This window comes from Bufo bufo, chromosome 6, assembly GCF_905171765.1.
Source record: "Bufo bufo chromosome 6, aBufBuf1.1, whole genome shotgun sequence".
NCBI lineage: Eukaryota > Metazoa > Chordata > Amphibia > Anura > Bufonidae > Bufo > Bufo bufo.
In genome coordinates this window covers 368,921,287-368,944,025 of record NC_053394.1, presented here as the reverse complement: position 1 = coordinate 368,944,025, position 22,739 = coordinate 368,921,287, and the positions used below count along the sequence as shown (strand labels likewise).

Below are 22,739 nucleotides of genomic sequence, written 5' to 3'. Positions count from 1 at the left end.
TTCGGGTTCGACGGGTTCGGCCGAACTTCAGAAAAAAGTTCGAGTTCGGGACCCGAACTTGACCCGAACTTGACCCTGAATCCCATTGAAGTCAATTGGGACCCGAACTTTTGAGCACTAAAATGGCTGTAAAAATGTCATGGAAAGGGCTAGAGGGCTGCAAATGTCGGCAAAATGTGGTTAAGAGCATGGCAAGTGCTCTGCAAACAAATGTGGATAGGGAAATGACTTAAAATAACATCAAATAGGTAAAAGCTATTGAGGCGCAAATGTTGGCCATAAGAGTATAGCGGAAATGTGGGACAAATTATTGAAGTACAAATGTGGTACAACTTGTTTAAGTTTAAGCATTGAATCAAAGGAGGTGGCGCACATCAATTAATCACCTCCCGTCCGCCCATCTTTCAGAGACCTCGATCAGCCCTGCACTGAGGCTGTACAGTGCTGTATTGTGCTGTACAGCCTCTCTGGGGAAAGGGGGGTATTTCTCCTTTAACTGGGGCTACTATGTCAGCCCCAATTACAGGAGAAATCCACAATGACCTTATGGGGGACGAAAAGTGTAAAAAAAAAATAAAAAAAAAATAAAGTGTTAAAAAAAAAAAAAAAAAGGTTTCACATGTAAAAAAAAAATAGAAAAAATTAAATAAAATAGACATATTTGGTATTGCCACGTCCGTGACGGTCGGCTCTATAAATATATTCCATGATTGACCCAGTCCTATAAACACCATAAAAAAATTAAATAACTTTCAATAAAAGCAATTTTTGTCACCTTACATCACAAAAAGTGCAACATCAAGTGATCAAAAAGGCGTATGTCCCACAAAATGGTACAAATAAAACCATCAACTCATCCCGCAAAAAAATTATCCCCTACATAAGAAAATCTCTCAAAAAATATCATTAAAACATTTTTTTTTTTGGTTTCAAAAATGCTATTATTGTGTTAAAGTGAAATTAATAAAAAAAAAGTATACATATTAGGTATTTCCGCGTCCGTAAAAACCAGCTCTATAAAAATATAACATGATCTAACCCCTCGGATGAACACCGTAAAAAATAAATTAAAAAAACTGTATCAAAACAAGCAATTTTTGTCACCTTACATCACAAAAAGTGGAACACCAAGGGATCAGAAAGGCGTATGTCCCACAAAATGGTACCAATAAAACCGTCACCTCATCCCGCAAAAAATGAGCCCCTACATAAGAAAATCTCTCAAAAAATAAAAAAAAACTATAGCTCTCAGAACATTGACACATTAAAACATAATTTTTTTTGTTTAAATTTTTTTATTATTGTGTAAAACTTAAATAAATAAGAAAAAGTATACATATTAGGTATCGCCACATCCGTAACGATCTGCTCTATAAATAAATAAATAAAAACTGTGCTAAAACAACCAATTTTTTTGGTCACCTTACCCATAAAGTGTTATAATGAATGATCAAAAAATCATATGTACCCAAAAATTGTAGCAATAAAACTGGAACCTTATCCCCTAGTTTCTAAAATGGGGGTCACTTCTTGGGAGTTTTCTATTGTAGGGGTGCATCAGGGGGGCTTCAAATGGGACATGGCATCTAAAAACCATGTGGAGTTCCTTTCTTCTGCACCCTTCCGTGTGCCCATACAGCAGTTTATGACCACATGTGAGGTGTTTTTGTAAACCTCAGAATCTGGGTAATAAATATTGAGTTTTGTTTGGCTGTTAACCATCGATGTGTTAAAGAAAAAATTGGATTAAAATGGAAAATCTGCCAAAAGAGTGAAATTTAAAAATTTGATCTCCATTTTCCTTTAATTCTTGTGGAACGCCTAAAGGGTTAACAAAGTTTGTAAAATCGGTTTTAAGTAACTTGAGGGGTGTAGTTTCTACAATGGGGTCATTTATGGGGGGTATCCACTATGTAGGCCCCACAAAGTGACTTCCGACCTGAACTGGTCTTTAAAAAGTGGGTTTTGGCAATTTTCTTCAAAATTTGAAGAATCGCTTCTAAACTTCTAAGCCTTCTAACGTCCTAAAAAAATAAAATGACATTTCCAAAATGATGCCAACATAAAGTAAGGAAAAAAATTTGTATAGCAGCACAGCGGAAAATTAAAGCCTTATCTTGTGGTGGTGCCAGCCGTGTTGGGAGCCAGTCTGGAGTTCCCCCTTGGATGCGTCGTATATGTAGAAACCGCAGCACTCACTTGTCTTCAATTCTGTGGAATTTATTTGACCAGCAAAAAATGCGACGTTTCGACCGTAATGGTCTTTCTCAAGCAACCTGCTTGAGAAAGACCATTACGGTTAAAACGTCGTATTTTCTGCTGGTGAAATAAATTCCACAGAATTCAAGACAAGTGAGTGCTGCGGTTTCTACATATACGACGCCAACATAAAGTAGACATATGGGGAATGTTTAGTAATAAATATATTATGAAGTATCACTTTCTGTTTTAAAAGCAGAGAAATCGAAATTTAGAAAATTGCGAATTTTTCTAAATTTTTGGTAAATTTGGGATTTTTTCATAAATAAAGGTGAAATATATTGACTCAAATTTATGAATATCATGAAGTACAATGTGTCACGAGAAAACAATCTCTGAATGACTTGGATAAGTAAAGGTGTTCCAAAGTTATTACCACATAAAGTGAGATATGTCAGATTTGCAAAATTAGGCCTGGTCAGGAAGGGGGCAAATGGCCCAGATGGGAAGTGGTTAAAGAAGCATTTCAGAAATTTTATTCCCTGTCACCTATGCAGAGCAGGGGTTTATTCATGTCTAAAATTGTATAATGTCAACCCAAGAATGTAACAGAAAAATTACAGAAATTTACTAACCTGTCTACTTAGTAGAGCAGGGATCTGTGACTGAAAACAATTGTTTATTGTCACCCGAAAATGTAAAATAAAAATTATTGAAATTTATTAAGCTGTCAACTAGGTAGAGGAGGGGTATATTACAACCAAAAATTGGTGAATTTGACCCTAAAATGTAACTGACAAATGTTTTTTTTTTTTTTACCTGTCTAATAGGTATATCAGTGGTACATCACACCAAAAAATTGCTGAATTTCACCAGAAAATGTAACTGCCATTTTTTTTTTTTACCGCTCTACTAGGTATAGCAGTGGTACTTCACACCCAAAAATAGTTGAATTTCAACTGAAAATGTAACTGACAATTTTATTTTATTTTTAAACCGGCCTACTAGGTATAGCAGTGGTACTATACACCCAAAAATTGGTAAATTTCACCCGAAAATGTAAATGACAATTTCTTTTTTTTTTAACCGGCCTACTAGGTATAGCAGTGGTACTATACACCCAAAAATTGGTGAATTTCACCAGAAAATGTAACTGACAAAGTAGTGAAATGAAATAAAATAAAATACTTACAAATAAAATAAAAAAAAGTGATTTATGAGGTGGAATTCCATATGGAGTAGGAGTTTGCGGAGGCGGTGGACATAGCGGTGTAGGTGGAATCGGCGTCGAAGGAGGACGAGGTAGCCAACACAAGATTTTGGTTTTATTTTATCTTTTTAAAATTAGGGTACACTCTAAAAGAGTGTGAAATTCCAAAAATAGAAGAATGAGCAATTGCGCTGCAGTATAAAAATGGCTAGTTAGTGCCGGTATACATGTCTATTCTGCACAAGGCACTGACAAGTCATGAAGGATCCATGCCTGGTTCATTTTAATGAACGTGAGCATGTCCACATTGGCTGTGGACAGGCGGCTGTGCTTGTCTGTGATGTTGCCCCCTGCCGTGCTAAACACACGTTCAGATAATGCACTGGCTGCAGGGCAGGCCAGCACCTCCAAGGCGTAAAGGGCAAGCTCAGGCCATGTGCCCAATTTGGAGACCCAGAAGTTGAAGGGGGCAGACCCGTCATTCAGTACGTGTAGTCGTGTGCACACATACTGCTCCACCATGTTGGTGAAATGCTGCCTCCTGCTAAGACGTTCCATATCAGCTGGTGGTGCTGGTTGTTGTGGCATGCTAACAAAGCTTTTCCACATTTTGGCCATGCTAACCCTGCCTTCTGAGGTGCTGGCAGTGCCCCAGCTGCATTGGCGACCTCTTCCTCTGCCATTGCCTTGTCAGGTGGGAATGCCACCAGCAGTGCGTCTACGGTACGTTGTCCTTGTAACGGGGATCCAGCAGCGTGGCCACCCAGTAATCAGCACAAGTTAGAATGTGGGCAACTCGGCGGTCATTGCGGAGACACTGCAGCCTGTAATCGCTCATGTGTGCCAGGCTGCCCAGAGGCAACGAAAAGCTGTCCTCTGTGGGAGGTGTATCGTCTGTGTCCTCAGTATCCCCCCATTCACGCACTAGTGATGGCCATGAGCTGGTCTGGGTGCCACCCTGCTGTGAACATGGTTCCTCCTCCTCCATCTCCTCCTCCTCATCCTCCACCTTGTCATCCTCCAGAACTGTGCCCTGGCTGGACAATTGTGTACCTTGGGTTTGTGGGTGCAGGAACCCACCCTGGGAGCCACTTGGGAATGACTGGCCGGAAACCCTACGAAATGATCCCTCTTCCTCCTCCTCCTCCTGTGCCACATCCTCTTCCATCATCGCCAGGAGCGTTTTTTCAAGGAGGCATAGAAGTGGGATAGTAACGCTGAGAACGACGTTATCGGCACTGGCCATGTTGGTTTAGTACTCGAAACAGCGCAACAAGGAACACAGGTCTCGCATGGAGGCCCAGTCATTGGTGGTGAAGTGGTGCTGTTCCGCCGAGCGACTCACCCGTGCGTGCTGCAGCTGAAACTTCACTTTATGCAGCAGCTCTGACATATCGCACCACCAAATTCAGCACATGTGCCAGGCAAGGGATGTGCGTCAAACCGGCTAGTCCCAGAGCTGCTACGAGATTTCGCTCATTATCTCACACCACCAGGCCAGGCTTGAAGCTGACTGGCACAAACCACTCATCGGTCTGTTGTTCAAGGCCCATCCACAGCTCCTGCGTGGTGTGGGGTTTGTCCCCCCAAAAAGATACATTTTAAAACTGCCTGCTGTCATTTGCCCCTGGCTGTGCTGAAGTTGGTGGTGAAGGTGTTACGCTGACCGGTAGAGGATGAGGAAGCAGAGTAGGAGGAGGAAGCAACAGGAGGCAAACTGAAGCGCCCTGCAATCCTCGGTGGTGGAAGGACATGCGCCAAACTGCTATCTGTCTCAGGCTAAGCCGCCACTGCATTTACCCAGTGTGCTGTTATGGAGATATAACGTCTCTGAACGTGCTTACTGGTCCACGTATCCGTAGTCAGGTGCACCTTGCCACAGATGGCGTTGCGCAGTGCACACCTGATTTTGTCCCCTACTTGGTTGTGCAGGGAAGGGAAGGCTCACCTGGAAAAGTAGTGGCGGCTGGGCACGACGTACTGTGAAACAGCCACCGCCATAAGGCCTTTAAAACTATCCGTCTCCACCAGACAGAATGACAGCATTTCAAAGGCCAGTAATTTAGAAATGCTGGCATTTAGGGCTAGGGATAGCAGATGGGTAGGGGGGTACTTTCTCTTCCTCTCCAGCGTTTTGGAGATGGAGAGATGAACTCTTTCGTGGGACATTGTGGAGATGCTTGGTGACCCAGGTGGTGGTGTTGCTGGCAGATCCTCTGTTTGCGGGGTGGCAGGTGGCACTGTCACTCCAGAGGTGGATGAAGAGGCCGAGACTGCAGCAGACGAGGAAGCAGGAGGAGCCAGAGACCTTTCTTGGTTTTTGAGGTGTCTACTCCACTGCAGCTCGTTCTTTGCACTTAAATGCCTGGTCATGCAGGTTGTGCTCAGGTTGAGAACGTTTATGCCTTGCTTCAGGCTCTGATTGCACAGCGTGCAAACCACTTGTGTCTTGTCGTCAGCACATTGTCTGAAGAACTGCCACAGCAAGGAACTCCTTGGAGCTGGCTATGGTGTGCTCGGTCCCTTGCTGCGGTGGTCAGTAGCAGGCGTACTCTCTAGAGGACGGCCGCTCCGCTTTTGCACCCTGCTCCCTCTTCTGCTGTGCTGGTGGCTCTGTGCGACCACCGCCTTTTCCTCCGAACTACATAGGTGACTCGCATGACCTTGATTCCATGTGGGGTCGATGACCTCATCGTCCTCCACATCATCTTCCACCCAGTCTTCACCCCTGCCTTCCTTGTCGGTCTGCACCCTTTCGAAAGCCCCAGCAGTTGGCACCTGTGTTTCGTCATCATCTGAGACGTGCTGCGATGGTCCTCCCATGTACTCATCTTCAAAAATAAGTGGTTGGGCATCGGTGCACTCAATATCTTCCACTTCTGGGGCAGGGCTAGGTGGATGGCCCTGGGAAACCCTGCTAACAGAGTCATGAAAAAGCAGAAGAGACTGCTGCATGACTTGGGGCTCAGACTGCTTGGCTGATTTGCAAGGGGGTGAGGTGAAAGACTGATGGACATCGGCTGCAGGTGCCAACTGTGGTCTTTCAGCAGGAGAATGGGTGGGAGACAATGTGAAGGAACTGTATTTACTGTCAGCAACCCAATCTACTATCGCCTGTACTTGTTCAGGCCTCACTATTCGTACAGCCGCATTAGGTCCGACCAAATACCGCTGCAGGTTCTGTCACCTACTCGTACCTGAGGAAGGGGTTTCACTTGTGCGTGTAGCTGGCACAGATCAACTACGTCCTCTCCCTGCAACAGGAGCTCCACCAGCAGCACCACGACCTGGGCCACGTCCCTTATTTGACGCTCTCCTCATATTTTTCGGATTTAGGATCTTGCCCTAAATGGGTGTTTAATTAATAGTAGAATAGAACGACAGTATGTAAAGGGTGTATCTCACACGGCCTGAACCAGACTAGGCCTCAATTAAAGATGTCTTTGCCCAAAATGGCTGTATTTCAAATGCCTGAATCAAACCCCTGTATGTAAATGGTGTATCTCACACGGCCTGACCCACTGTAGGCCTCAATTAAAGATTTCTTTGCACAAAATGGCTGTATTTCAAATGCCTGAATCAAACCCCTGTATGTAAAGGGTGTATCTCCCACGGCCTGACCCACTGTAGGCCTCAATTAAAGATTTCTTTGCCCAAAATGGCTGTTTTTCAAATGCCTGGATCAAACCCCTGTATGTAAAGGGTGTATCTCACACGCCCTGAACCACTGTAGGCCTCAATTAAAGATTTCTTTGCCCAAAATGGCTGTATTTCAAATGCCTGAATCAAACCCCTCAATTAAAGATTTATTTGCACAAAATGGCTGTATTTCAAATGCCTGAATCAAACCCCTGTGTGTGAAGGGTGTATCTCACACGGCCTGAACCACTGTAGGCCTCAATTAAAAATTTATTTGCACAAAATGGCTGTTTTTCAAATGTCTGAATCAAACCCCTGTATGTAAAGGGTGTATCTCACACGGCCTGAACCACTGTAGGCCTTAATTAAATATTGGTGCACCAAATGGTGGTATTTCAAATCTCTGAATCTAACCCAAATGTATTAAGGGTGTATCTCACAATGACATATGCAGCAAAGGCTGCCAAATAAACATTTTTTTGCCCAAACGGGTGTTTGGCAGCAGTATATAACCCAGGAATTTCAAACGTGCTTATGCTGCAAGGCCTGAAATATTGTGTATTTTGCCCCAAAAATTGTGTTTTATTAATGAAAGAATATAAGCCCTGTAGGCGTGAATTAAAGATTTCTTTGCCCAAAATGGCTGTATTTCAAATGCCTAAGTCAAACTCCTGTATGTAAAGGGTGTATCTCACACAGCCTGAACCACTGTAGGCCTCAATTAAAGATTTCTTTGCACAAAATGGCTGTATTTCAAATGCCTGAATCAAACCCCTGTATGTAAAGAGTGTATCTCACACGGCCTGAACCACTGTAGGCCTGATTAAATATTGGAGCACCAAATGGCGGTATTTCAAATCTCTGAATCTAACCCAAAAATATTAAGGGTGTATCTCACAATGACATCTGCATCATAGGCTGCCAACAATTTTTTTTCCCCCAAACGAGTGTTTGTTTAACAACTAAATTTGACAGCAGTATATAAGCCTGTAATTTCACACGTGCTGATGCTGCAAGGCCTGAAAATAGTGTTTTTTGGCAAAAAAAAGTGTGTTTTTAAAACCACAGAAAATAATGGGTGTATTTATAGCTTAAATTGCACACTGACTAATCCAGATGTTGTATATTGCCAAAAAAATGTTTTTTTGGTAACAGAATATGAAAGCTGTATATATTAAACTTGAATTTAACACTTGCAGATAAGGAAAATAGTGTTCTTTGGCAAAAAAGTGTGTTTTTAAAACCCCAGACAATGATGGCTGTATTCCTAGCTTAAATTGCACACTGACTAATCCAGATGTTGTATATTGCCAAAAAAGTGTTTTTTGGGTAACAGAATATGAAAGCTGTATATACTAAACTTGAATTTAACACTTGCAGATCAGGAAAATACTGTTTTTTGGCAAAAACAAAGTGTGTTTTTAAAACCCCAGAAAATGATGGCTGTATTTCTAGCTTAAATTGCACACTGACTAATCCAGATGTTGTATATTACCAAAAAAGTGTTTTTTTTTGGTAAGAGAATATGAAAGCTGTATATATTAAACTTGAATGTAACACTTGCAGATCAGGAAAATAGTGGTTTTTGGCAAAAAAAAATTGCTTTTAAAACCCCAGAAAATGATGGCTGTATTTCGAGTTTAAAGAAGACCTTTCACCAGAATAAAGTATCTAAACTGACTATACAGAAGTGTAGAGCGGCGCCCAGGGATCCCCCTGCACTTACTGTTATCCCCGGGCGCCGCTCCATTCTCCGGTTATAGCCTCCGGTATCTTCATAGTTAGGCTCCACCCAGGGGAACCTGCCGCGGTCTCCTTCTCCTATGCTGTAGCGCAGGCCAATTCAATAAGTGTATATTTATTGGTTTGCGCAAAAGTTATAGCGTTTACAAACTATGGTACAAAAATGTGAATTTCCGCATTTTGAAGCAGCTCTGACTTTCTGAGCACCTGTCATGTTTCTTGAGGTGCTAGAATGCCAGGATAGTATAAATATCCCACAAGTGACCCCATTTTGGAAAGAAGACACCCCAAGGTATTCCGTGAGGGGCATGGCGAGTTCCTAGAATTTTTTATTTTTTTTGGCACGAGTTAGCGGAAAATGATTTTTTCTTTTTTTTTCTTTCAAAGTCTCATATTCCACTAACTTGTGACAAAAAATAAAATTTTACATGAACTCGATATCAGTGCTGCAGCTGCTTGATCGCTTGGTCCACCTAGAAGGTAAAAAAAAAAAAAAACAGGCCGCAACGCAATAAATTTATTAACATTAACCACTTGCCATCTGGGCCATTTGCCCCCTTCCTGACCAGGCCTAATTTTGCAAAACTGACATATCTCACTTTATGTGGTAATAACTTTGGAACGCCTTTACTTATCCAAGTCATTCAGAGATTGTTTTCTCGTGACACATTGTACTTCATGACTTGAGTCAAAATATTTCACCTTTATTTATGAAAAAATCCCAAATTTACCAAAAATTTTGAAAAATTTGCAATTTTCTAAATTTCAATTTCTCTGCTTTTAAAACAGAAAGTGATACCTCATAAAATATTTATTACTTAACATTCCCCATATGTCTACTTTATGTTGGCATCATTTTGGAAATGTCATTTTATTTTTTTAGGACGTTAGAAGGCTTGAAGTTTAGAAGCAATTCTTCACATTTTTAAGAAAATTGCCAAAACCCACTTTTTAAGGACCAGTTCAGGTCTGAAGTCACTTTGTGGGGCCTACATAGTGGATACCCCCATAAATGACCCCCTTGTAGAAACTACACCCCTCAAGGTATTCAAAACCGATTTTACAAACTTTGTTAACCCTTTAGGTGTTCCACAAGAATTAAAGGAAAATGGAGATCAAATTTTTAAATTTCACTTTTTTGGCAGATTGGTTAACAAAACTTAATATTTATTATTATTATATTTTTAATTTTTTTTGAGATTTTCTTATGTAGGGGCTCATTTTTTGCGGGATGAGGTGACGGTTTTATTGGTACCATTTTGTGGGACATACGCGTTTTTGATTACTTGGTGTTGCACCTTTTGTGATGTAAGGTGACAAAAATAGCTTGTTTTGACACCGTTTTTTTTTTTGTTTTTTTTTACGGTGTTCACCCGAGGGGTTAGGTCATGTGATATTTTTATAGAGCTGGTTTTTACGGACGCGGCCTGGTTTTTACGGACGCGGCAATACCTAATATGTATACTTTTCTTATTTGTTTCACTTTAACACAATAATAGCATTTTTGAAACAAAAAAAATGATGTTTTAGTGTCTCCATGTTCTAAGAGCTATAGTTTTTAAATTTTTTGAGAGATTTTCTTCTGTAGGGGCTCATTTTTTGCGGGATGAGGTGACGGTTTTATTGGTACCATTTTGTGGGACATACGCGTTTTTGATCACTTGGTGTTGCACCTTTTGTGATGTAAGGTGACAAAAATTGCTTGTTTTGACACTGTTTTTTTTTTTACGGTGTTCACCCGAGGGGTTAGGTCATGTGATATTTTTATAGAGCTGGTTTTTACGGACGCGGCAATACCAAATATGTCTATTTTATTTAATTTTTTCTATTTTTAACTTTTTTTTTATTCCTTACTTGGGGAATTTTTTTTTTTACATGTGAAACCTTTTTTTTATTTAATTTTTTCAACCCTTTATTTTTATTTTTTTTATTTTACACTTTTCGTCCCCCATAAGGTCATACAAGACCTCTGGGGGACATTTACTTCACTTTTTCTTTTTTTTTTTCACTGTTGATTTCTCCTGTAACTGGAGCTGACATAGTAGCCCCAGTTACAGGAGAAATACACCCCCCAGAGAGGCTGTACAGCATAATTCTGCGCTGTACAGCCTCAGTGCAGGGCTGATCGAGGTCTCTGAAAGACCTCACACAGGTCCTGCACTCTCCGGTCACGCCGGTCACATGACCGCCGGGCCGGAACAGGAAGCGCATAGCGCTTCCTGCTCTGCACACACAGCGCTCGGTGAGCGCTGTGTATGCAGCGATCCAGAAGGCAGGGACACCTGGGCACTGTCCCTGCCTTCTCTCTGGGTTGCCCTGCTGTCACTGACAGCGGGCAACCCGATCAGCAGCTGCACGATTAGCGTGCAGCTGCACTTTCTGAACGGACGTTCTGGAACGTCCATTCAGAAATAGAGAACCACCTCCCGGACGTTTATAGTCTATGGGCGGACGGGAGGTGGTTAACTTTATATAACATTTGAACAGAACATTAACTTTTATAAACTTTATTGAACTTTTGAAACAGAACATAAACTTTTTTGCTTACCTGTGATTTAAAAAAATTTTTTTTTTTACCTTTAGAGGACAAACCTCTCCTTCCCCATGGGACAATGTGCAAAGCGCAAATCGCCCAGAGATGTGGCGAAGTACATTATGCACTTTGTCCCAGGTGAAAGGAGAGGTTTGTGGCAGCTCTGTGTGAAAGGGCCCTAAGACCCCTGTGTGCCTGTCCTGTATCACGCAATCCCTATACTAATAGTGTACCTGTGTGTGGAACTTGCGGAAGCATTCCCCTATGCATAGGGCAGGCTGGTCAGGACAAAAAAGGTGGTGTCACACCCCTGCTACAGACACAACATCTTTTTCTTGGGGAACATTGAGTTGGGGTACCAGGATAGACACTGGGGAAGTGTCTGCCATGTAGCCGGCTCACTACATCAGGGACTTGGGGCACGGAACCTCCTGGATACAGGATTTCCGAAATGATCTCTTCCTGGAATTTTAGGAAGGATCCTGTTCTCCGAGCCTTACTGTAGAGAACAAAACTATTATATACAGCCAATTGAATTAAATATACAGACACCTTCTTATACCAGCGTCTGGTGCGGCGGGAAACTAAATTGGGCGCCAACATCTGGTCATTGAAGTCCACCCCTCCCATGTGAAGGTTATAGTCGTCGACAGAGAGGGGTTTCACAATGACTCCAGTTGCCCTTTTAATTTGGACAGTCGTGTCTGCGTGAATGGTGGACAGAAGGTAAACGTCCCTCTTGTCCCTCCACTTCACCGCGAGCAGTTCTTGGTCACACAAGGCAGCCCTCTCCCCCTGTGCAAGTCGGGTACTAACGAGCCGTTGGGGGAAGCCCCGGCGACTAGGTCGTGCGGTGCCACAGCATTGAATTCCGACTAGATGTAAGTACCGAAAGAGGGCCACGGTTGAGTAAAAATTGTCCACGTATAAGTGGTACCCCTTGTGGAGTAAGGGTGACACCAAGTCCCAGACAATCTTGCCACTGCTCCCCAGGTAGTCAGGACATCCGACCGGCTCCAATTTTGAGTCTTTTCCCTCATAGACCCTAAAACTATATGTATAGCCTGTGGCCCTTTCACACAGCTTATACAGTTTGACCCCATACCGGGCACGCTTGCTGGGGATGGGCACGCTTGCTGGGGATGTACTGTTTGATGCCAAGGCGCCCGGTAAAATGTACTAGGGACTCGTCTATGCAGATGTTTTGATTAGGGGTATACGCATCTGCAAATCTGGATGACAAATGGTCTATGTGGGGCCGAATTTTGTGGAGCCGGTCATAAGCATGGTGGCCTCTTGGATGACAGGTGTTATTGTCAGCGAAATGCATAAAGCACATGATGACCTCAAAACGTGCCCTGGACATTGCAGCAGAGAACATGGGCATGTAATGTATTGGGTCTTTAGACCAATATGACCGCAATACATTTTTTTTAGCTAGACCCAAGCTGAGGATAAGGCCCAAAAAAAATTTAAACTCGGAAACTGTGACTGGTTTCCACCGGTAAGGCTGGGCATAGAAGCTTTCCGGATTGGCGGTAATAAACTGTGTGGTGTAGCGGTTGGTTTCTGCCACAACTAGGTCACAGAGATCCGCGGTGAAGAACAGCTCAAAAAACTGAAGGGCCAATCCTAAATGAGCTGTCTCCACGCGAACTCCAGACTGGGTGGTGAAAGGGGGCAATACGGGTGCGGCGGAAGCAGGGGAGTGCCAATTAGGATTTGCCAGCACCTCTGGGAGACTAAGGGTTCTACGGGCCTGTGAACACGGTGGCTGCGACGGGGGAGTTACTGCACGTGCCACCGTACCAGCTTGAACTGCCCTTCTGGTGTTCGCCACTTCACCAGGGAATACGGCAGTGCTGGTAGAAGGTCCAGGATGTGCTGCGCTGCTGGTGTATGCCGCACCATAAACAAGATCAGCGCTAGCACCACTCTGCTGCAAATGAGGCTCATCATGCATGGTATGCAGAACCCTGTTATGGGATCAGGTACGCCTGACCGTAGCAGGGACCCAGTGGCGTACACACAATCCATGGGGCCCCGGTGCGAAACTGATCCATGGGGCCCCCTCCCCGTCGCCGCCCCTCCAACCCGCCGCCGCGCGCGCGCGTGTGTATGTATGTGTGTGTATATATATATATATATATTATACTGTATATTACTATATACAAGAGGATGATATTCGGTATAACCCATGGTATTCCCACGTAAAACCAGCTCTGCTACATTATGTAGCAGTGCTGGTTTTGTCATGCATTTCTTTTGCCTTCATATAGTAAAATACTTCATTGGCCTATCAATGGCTTTATAACTAACTCTGCTATATTTCTGCAGCCTACAACCTCTGACTGCTCAGTTGGGCTGAAACTACTACACCCAACATGTTCTGGCAGTAATAGTAAATGGATATTGGTGCAATTCTGAGCTACTAGTCTATATAATAAATATGGAGCCTACATATGTATTATATAGACTAGTAGCTCAGAATTGCACCAATATCCATTTACTATTACTGCCAGAACATGTTGGGTGTAGTAGTTTCAGCCCAACTGGGCAGTCAGAGGTTGTAGGCTACAGAAATATAGCAAAGTTAGTTATAAAGCCATTGATAGGCCAATGAAGTATTTTACCATATGAAGGCAAAAGAAATGCATGACAAAACCAGCTCTGCTACATCCAAGCATATACTAGAAGCTTAATAGAAGTGCCTACACAAAAGAGCTGCACCCCAAGACAACAGAAAAAACCCCATTACTTCATAGCACAAGTCACCAGTCATAACTTTACATACATTGCCCATTGAGGGTGACAATTGAACAACAGGTGCGCAGCGGTGTATGGCAACACATGTGCTACAATGCCGCATCACCTAAGAACAAGATGTATAAACAGGCAAAATCAAAGTGGCCATAAGCAAAATGAAGTATAGATAGTGTAGTAACTAATATAATAATACATAACGGCCGTTGCCCCAATAATAAATAATGATGCCTTTCAGAAAGATGTGGGAACACATCTCGGACATTTCCAAATCAGAGGATACACCAATAGCTCTCCACGTGACAGCTTGTGATAAAGGCAGGGTAACCTCGGTGCAGTTTCAAGGAATTGAACAAATCAGGATGTCAGCGAGAGGGGGAGATGTAGACCGTTTTTTGCTGCAGAGAGAGGCTCAGTGGATCTTCAGATTACAGACTACCAAACCCACTGGCCTCAATGATGATATTTAATGTCTCCTTCATATAATCCCCCCCCCCCCCCCACCCCCCACTTGCTGGAAGAAATTGTGTGGTCTTTACTACTACTCTCTGGCATGTCCCTCTATATATATTAGGCCACTACCTAATACTTTCTGAAAGGCATCATTATTTATTATGGGGGCAACGGCCGTTATGTATTATTATATTAGTTACTACACTATCTATACTTCATTTTGCTTATGGCCACTTTGATTTTGCCTGTTTATACATCTTGTTCTTAGGTGATGCGGCATTGTAGCACATGTGTTGCCATACACCCGCTGCGCACCTGTTCAATTGTCACCCTCCTCTATTGATAAGTATAGGTGTCCACATCCTATTTCAGTAATTACACCCCTATGGTTTTTTTCTATAGGGTGTCTGTCCTCACCAGTGGTCATGTGTGATCACTTGTCTGCACCAGGGATCTTCTTGGATCGCCCGGCCACTCTCTGGTTCACTTACATATCCAGCTGTCAAGGACATATTATTTTCAGCGCGGCTGCGCTTTTCCCGGGGTGTACCCTAGTTCCTCCTGGCTCTCCAGCTGATTGGCGATGTCAGAGGCAACGTCATGTCCGGCAAGCCGCACCGCCGGCCAGGGAGGAGACTCAGGGGGAGGAGACTCACTCAAGGGAGGGTAGGGCTGGCTGCAAGGAAAGTCAACAATGGGGGGCGGGCCCCGGGCCTGCCGCCCAGGTTATACAGGCATAGCACTGCTGCAGGGCGGGTCCACAGGCGGCCGGGGAGGAGACTCAAGGGAGGGTAGGGCTGGCAACAAGGAAAGTCAACACTGGGGGGGCGGGCCCCCAGCCGGCCGGCTGCCTGGGTTATACAGGCACAGCACTACTGCAGGGCGGGTCCACAGGCGGCCGGGCCCCCTGGAGTGCCGGGCCCGGTCGCAAGTGTGACCCCTGCGACCCCTGTATGTACGCCACTGCAGGGACCTCAACCTCGTCATCTTCGCTAGCGGTTAGAGTGCCACTGCTGTCTACAGGTTCATATTCTGAACCACTGGATTCAGCGGGTGAGGCGTCCCCATCGCTTTCATCCATCACGGCCAGAATCCTGTAGGCCTCTTCAGCGGAATACCCCTTGTTTGACATTTTGGGCTCACTAAGACTACCCTGGAAAAAGAGCAAACCTACCTAGTAAAAAGGAGTGCTTGCGAAGTAAAGCTGCGATCGCTAATAAACATCCAAAAAGCTCAAAAGGGATCTTTATAGCGCCGCAGCGATTTTACAGTGTTTTTGCCATGGTCAGAAAAAAATTTTTTATGTCACTGCGGTGGGGCGGACTGAACGCAAGTGTGCGCACAAGATCAGGCCTGATCAGGCGAACACTGCATTTTTTTGTGGAGCCTAAGGTGACCCTAAATGTACTTATATACAGTACAGACCAAAAGTTTGGACACACCTTCTCATTCAAAGAGTTTTCTTTATTTTCATGACTATGAAAATTGTAGATTTACACTGAAGGCATCAAAACTATGAATTAATACATACATGTGTAATTACAGTACAGACCAAAAGTTTGGACACACCTTTTCATTCAAAGAGTTTTCTTTATTTTTATGACTATGAAGGCATCAAAACTATGAATTAACACATGTGGAATTATATACATAACAAACAAGTGTGAAACAACTGAAAATATGTCATATTCTAGCTTCTTCAAAGTAGCCACCTTTTGCTTTGATTACTGCTTTGCACACTCTTGGCATTCTCTTGATGAGCTTCAAGAGGTAGTCCCCTGAAATGGTCTTCCAACAGTCTTGAAGGAGTTCCCAGAGATGCTTAGCACTTGTTGGCCCTTTTGCCTTCACTCTGCGGTCCAGCTCACCCCAAACCATCTCGATTGGGTTCAGGTCCAGTGACTGTGGAGGCCAGGTCATCTGGCGCAGCACCCCATCACTCTCCTTCATGGTCAAATAGCCCTTACTTTCAAAGTTTTCCCAATTTTTCGACTGACTGACCTCCATTTCTTAAAGTAATGATGGCCACTCGTTTTTCTTTACTTAGCTGCTTTTTTCTTGCCATAATACAAATTCTAACAGTCTATTCAGTAGGACTATCAGCTGTCTATCCACCTGACTTCTCCTCAACGCAACTGATGGTCCCAACCCCATTTATAAGGCAAGAAATCCCACTTATTAAACCTGACAGGGCACACCTATGAAGTGAAAACGATTTCAGGGGTTGAAGCTCATCAAGAGAATGCCAAGAGTGTGCAAAGCAGTAATCAAAGCAAAAGGTGGCTACTTTGAAGAACCTAGAATATGACATATTTTCAGTTGATTCACACTTGTTTGTTATGTATATAATTCCACATGTGTTAATTCATAGTTTTGATGCCTTCATAGTCATGAAAATAAAGAAAACTCTTTGAATGAGAAGGTGTGTCCAAACTTTTGGTCTGTACTGTAGATCTGATTGCAATCAGTCTTAATCACTTACAGATACTATATAGTACTAGTGCTGAGGGACAGCGATGACGCTAATCAGCGACTAATCAGTGACTGCGGTGGGCTGGGCGCTAACTACCTAGCAAGTAGCTAACTACCTGGCAGTGATGAGGGACCCTTACAGGGGGGTGATCAATGACAGGGGGGTGATAAGGGAGTCTAATATGGGTGATCAGGTGCTAAATAAGGGGTTAATAAGTGACAGGGTAATGTGTAATGTGTATGTGTGGTGATTGGTGCTACTTACAGAGCTGCCTGTGTCCTCTGGTGGTCGATCCAAGCAAAAGGGACCACCAGAGGAGCAGGTATTTTCAAAATAGCGTCTGACATACCCATTTCATTGGTCATTTCAAAAATCCACAGCCTGCCAGCCAATGATCGCGGCCGGCAGGCTGCAGATGAACTTGTCAACTGCGCGATCCTGTGAACGTGCGCTCCTGTGAGCACGCGTTCACAGGAAATCTCGGCTCGCGCGAGATGACGCCGATCGGCGTTAATGTGACCTGGGAGAGCCACCGCAATCACGCCTTTCGGCGTTAGCGAGACGGGAGGTGGTTAAACTTGAATTTAACACTTGCAGATCAGGAAAATAGTGGTTTTGGGCAAATAAGTGTGTTTTTAAAACCCCAGAAAATGATGGCTGTATTTCTAGCTTAAATTGCACACTGACTAATCCAGATGTTGTATATTGGCAAAAATGTGTTTTTTTGGTAACAGAATATGAAAGCTGTATATATTAAACTTGAATTTAACACTTGCAGATCAGGAAAATACAGTTTTTTGGCAAAAAAAAGTGTGTTTTTAAAACCCCAGAAAATGATGGCTGTATTTCGAGCATAAATTGCACAGTGACTAATCCAGATGTTGTATATTGCCAAAAAAGTGTTTTTTGGGTAACAGAATATGAAAGCTGTATATATTAAACTTGAATTTAACACTTGCAGATAAGGAAAATACTGTTTTTGGGCAAAAAAGTGTGTTTTTAAAACCCCAGAAAATGATGGCTGTATTTCTAGCTTAAATTGCACACTGACTAATCCAGATGTTGTATATTGCCAAAAAAATTAGAATTTTCAATGTCCCAAAACTCAGATGCAGTGCTGGTGCACTGAGCTTGCATAAAATGGCGGCCGCCGCCACCTACCTAACTGACTTATTAAAGTTATTTTTTTTCAGTCACTGGGCTCAGGGCAGGATAAAAGATTGTGCCCTGCAACACTAAGCACAGCAGAGTGACGTGCAGCGCTACGTGAATCCAGCTTATATAGAGGCTGGGTCACATGCTGCACTGGCCAATCACAGCCATGCCTAATGGCATGGCTTTGATGGCTTCTAAGGTCAGACAGTTAACCACTTGTTGATTGGCTACTCTGCAGCCTTTTAAAAAGCGCCAAGAAAGCGCTGAACACCGAACCCGAACACAAACTTTTACTGAAATGTTCGGGTTCGGGTCCGGGGTCCAAAAATCCTAAAGTTTGGTACGAACCCGAACTTTACAGTTCGGGTTCGCTCAACCCTATTAGGGTCCATTCACACGTCCGTATTTTTTTTGCGGATCTGCAAATTGCGGATCCGCAAAACACGGACACCGGCAATGTGTGTTCCGCATTTTGCGGACCACACATCGCCGGCACTCTCATAGAAAATGGCTTTTTTTGTTTGCAATTGTGGACAAGAAAAGGACATGTTCTATTTTTTTGCGGAACGGAAGTGCGGATCCGGATGTGCGGATCCGCAAATGCGGATGCGGACAGCACATTCCGGCCCCATTGAAAATGTATGGGTCCGCACCTGTTCAGCAAAATTGCGGAACGGATGCGGACCCATTTTGCGAACGTGTGAATGGACCCTTATAAAGATGTATGCTAGTATGAAATAAAGGAGCGAGAATTTGATTCAGCAGTGTGTCTAGTCAGCTCTCTGAGCGCTCATAAGAATACCTCAATTGGGACTACGACAATTATAGAGAAGAGGTTTTTGCCCCAACACAGTGACAGTGCAGGGAGACTTAGGCTGCGTCAGTTTTATTTATTTATTCCTACATTTACTTATTCCTACATCAGCCATAAACGTAATTCAATACCAATAAGATTAAAGCCTTTATTATTCCGGTGACAGCGTGCCAACCACTATCCAGTCTGAACCCTTTAGGAGGGCCAGGTCTTAATGATGACCATTCTCATCTTTTGCTGGCTTAACTTCTTTCAATTCATCCTTCAAAGTCTCCGTGTCCTAGAAAACTCACCAAGATGTAGAGGGAAGGAGCTGGATGTTCTTGATGACATATTCTTATTGATATTAGATTATGTGGAAAATGAGGAAAAGCAGAAGGCAGAAGAAGGGGTCCCACCTGTAGGGCGGGAGAGCGCTGGGGTTGGAGAAGTGGGCATGCCAGAGCTGATTAATGTTCTGTGTTTACTGTCAAATAACCTGCAGGAGATTGCAGGCCAGAACAGCAATAATTTGCATATTGTGCCCCCACCTAACCAACCAAACCCCATACCAGCAATAGCCCAATCTTTAAAGAGACCAGGCTTTTAGAAGAGTGACTGAGCATGCCTGTCTACCAATACTCAGCTTATTGGGTGAATGTGCACTTTGACCACCAGGTGGTGTCAGGTGGCGCCATACCATTTAAGTAGATGTCATATCTCTTTACTAGATCATTTTTAACAGGAAAAAGATGGCAACTATTGTTCATTTCTTATGATCTGTATAATAAATATGATACGTAATGGTGGGAGAACCCCTCTAATTATTTAAACAGCAAGTAACAATCTGCAGTGTCACCTTTTGGGGTCCCAGTTCAAGCGCCATAACTTTAGTTAGCATGTCCATTGCTGCTTTACTGGTACCTGTAAACCCAAAAATCAAATATATTAATGATAATGGCTGGCTCTATAAGGGCTCATGCACACGAATGTATTTTCTTTCATTCCATTTTTTTTGTGGACCATATGCGGAACCATTTATTTCAATTGGTCTGCTTAAAAATCTGAAGTTACTCTGCATGCATTCTGTTTCCGTATGTCCGTATTTCAGTCCCGCCAAAAAATTGAATATGTCCTATTATTTTCCGCATTATGGACAAGGATAGTACTGTTCTATTAGGGGCCAGCTGTTCTGCGAAATACAGAATGCACAAGGATGTCATCTGTATGTTTTGCGGATCCGTTTTTTGTGGACCGCAAAAAAAACATATAGTCATGTGCATGAGCTCTTAGGCTGGAATCACACATGCAGTGGGTTGGAAACATAAAATAAGGATTTACACTTCTCTTTTCTCCTGGATCCACTTCTACTCCATCAAACTGCAGTTAAAATACAAGTGTAGTGACCCAGAGGTACACTGCTAAAAGGATCAATTTCATGCAAAAGATTTAATTGTGTACCAAGAGTCAAATGTTGTGGTTTGTTGTTAGTTAACTTATTTCTTTATGTATTATGGGGCACATTTATTAAGACCGACGTTTTAGACGCTGGTCATAATAAGCCCTATGGCTGGCGGTGGATCGCCAAAGTTATGTACAGGTGCCGGCCTCTACATAACTTCAGTGTATCCACCGCCGCTTCTAAATGTAAGACTGCTTCCTAGCGGTCTTAGATTTAGACCATTTTGTATGCCTCAACTAGGCGTAGAAAATGATGAATGAGACGGGCCTTCTGGTCCATCCCATTCCACGCCCAATATTTTTGACCTGGCGTGAGTGGGGAATAAGTCAAAGATTTTGCCGTACTATAGCAAAAGTGGCATATATCTGGTCATAAAGGACTCCCTATGTCTCTCAAATGGTCATGTATTGGCAATACATAGTTAACCCTGGCAGACTTGGTTAGGTTGCTGCTGATGGGCTAATCCCTCTTCCTGGTTAGAGAGTCTAATCTGAGCAAGCCTGGAGGTTAAAAGTACATGTGCAAGCTCCTGAAAACTATGCTCAAATGCAGAGAACCTTTTATCTCTGAGACTACAGCTGAGGGAAAGAGAACTGACATCTATCCAAGGTCTAGAACTGCATTCCAAACCGTGCACTGGATTCAGGCAGTAAGGTACTGCTCGTTTATGGCATACAGACTTTACTGCTTGTGGAAAGCAAGTTGCCTCCAGTACTCCTCATACCTTGAGATGAACCATCCAGATCTAAGATCTGCACTGGGCACTGAAGAAAGAGTTAATGAGAACAGAATTGCACGTCTATGGTTATTTTGGAAGATCGGAAAATTAATTTAGAGTTAGACTCGGGGAGAGCTGTCATCATCACTGCCACTGGCTATACACAGCCAAGTAAGCTCTGTGATATACCTCAGTACTGTACCAATTGCTAATATCTGTGCTGCAACTCTCATCATCTACTGAGTAAAGAAAGACTCCTGTTTTGCACCCTGGCAGACACCCAACATCAAGGGCACCCCAACTACCACTAGGCAGGAGCCCCCAGAAAGTTAGGGAGTGTGAAGAGGGAAGAAGAGGTGCACCCTCCACTTACTGTAGGGAAGATTGCCACTGTGAACTGTGAGTACCATTATCCCTATCAGGACCACCACTCTTATCCTCGCTAACCTGTGTCTCCCAGCATAACTGGGAATGCAGAGAATTGTAGTTGCACAATACCTGGAGAGCTATAGGAGGGGAAGGCTATGTTCACATCTGCATTCATATTTCCACTTTTCTGATATAGGAACAAAAATACTAAATTAATTTCAGTCGTGGATCCATCGCATGACGGACACCAATGGCACCCCATCGACTGTAGTGGGATCTGTCATAATGTCTGTCATTTTACATGCTGCAGCAACTTGTTTAGATGCGATGGAGGTGTCAGCACAGATATGAACAGAGCATAATGGCCCTGATACACATTAGGGTATGTTAACTCATGGCGTAAACGCTACAGATTTGCCACAGCTGATTGCTTGCAGTAAGTCCGAAGTGTTGTACAGTACCAACAAAGTGGATGAGATTTTGAAGAAATGTCATCTACATGTACTGTAGCTTTAAATTGATCTGCAGTGGATTTCACCTGTGAAGTCCGCAGCAATGCCTCAGTAAAATCCACATGTAACTCATGCAGATAGGGGAAAGAAGGATTGGGAGCGATGTATTTCAATGTCGGATTCTTTTGTCATCGGCAGATATGTTAGCCGGCAGCTTTTTCCTCTCTCCGCATTAAAAACACATAATCGACTGAACCGAGTGTGAACAGGCAGCTATTGCAGGTGTATAAGCACCTGAAAATTCTGGTCTCCAATGTGAATCACATCAGTCGAGTCACATCTCATGAGGAATCCATGTGAGTATATGCAGGTTATACAGCAGTACTTACAGTCGGCGCCTAAATTCTTAAATGGTGATTGAGATGCTTGGCTGGACACATTGACGATTGAACCGGACCCTCCACGTGCAATGATCTGACGGGCCACAATCTGATGGGGTAAACCAGGGATGTCAAACTCATGGCCCTCCAGCTGTTGGAAAACTACAACTGCCAGCATGTCCTCATAGCTGAAGGCTGTCTGGACATGATGGAAGTTGTAGTTTTGCAACAGCTGGAAAGCCACAAATTTGACATATGTGAGGTAGACAATATGATTACTAGAACTGTCTTTTGTCATCCATGCAACATAATGCAGTGGTCCCTCAAGTTACAATATTAATTGGTTCTGGGATGACTACTGTATGTTGAAACCATTGTAACTTGAGTCCATAACTCT

The 22,739-nt window shown here is 43.4% G+C and overlaps 1 protein-coding gene across 1 annotated transcript in view; it reads right to left on the bottom strand.

Annotated features, from left to right (window-relative positions):
* LOC121003691 (L-xylulose reductase-like) overlaps window positions 1–22,739 on the bottom strand; it is a 116,988-nt gene that overhangs the window by 17,048 nt on the left and 77,201 nt on the right. The window contains exons 5-6 of the mRNA XM_040435560.1: window positions 22,352–22,451; window positions 19,821–19,885 (exon numbers count right to left, since the gene is read on the bottom strand). Coding sequence (XP_040291494.1) covers window positions 19,821–19,885; window positions 22,352–22,451 — 165 coding nt within the window. The remainder of the gene's footprint in view (window positions 1–19,820; window positions 19,886–22,351; window positions 22,452–22,739) is intronic.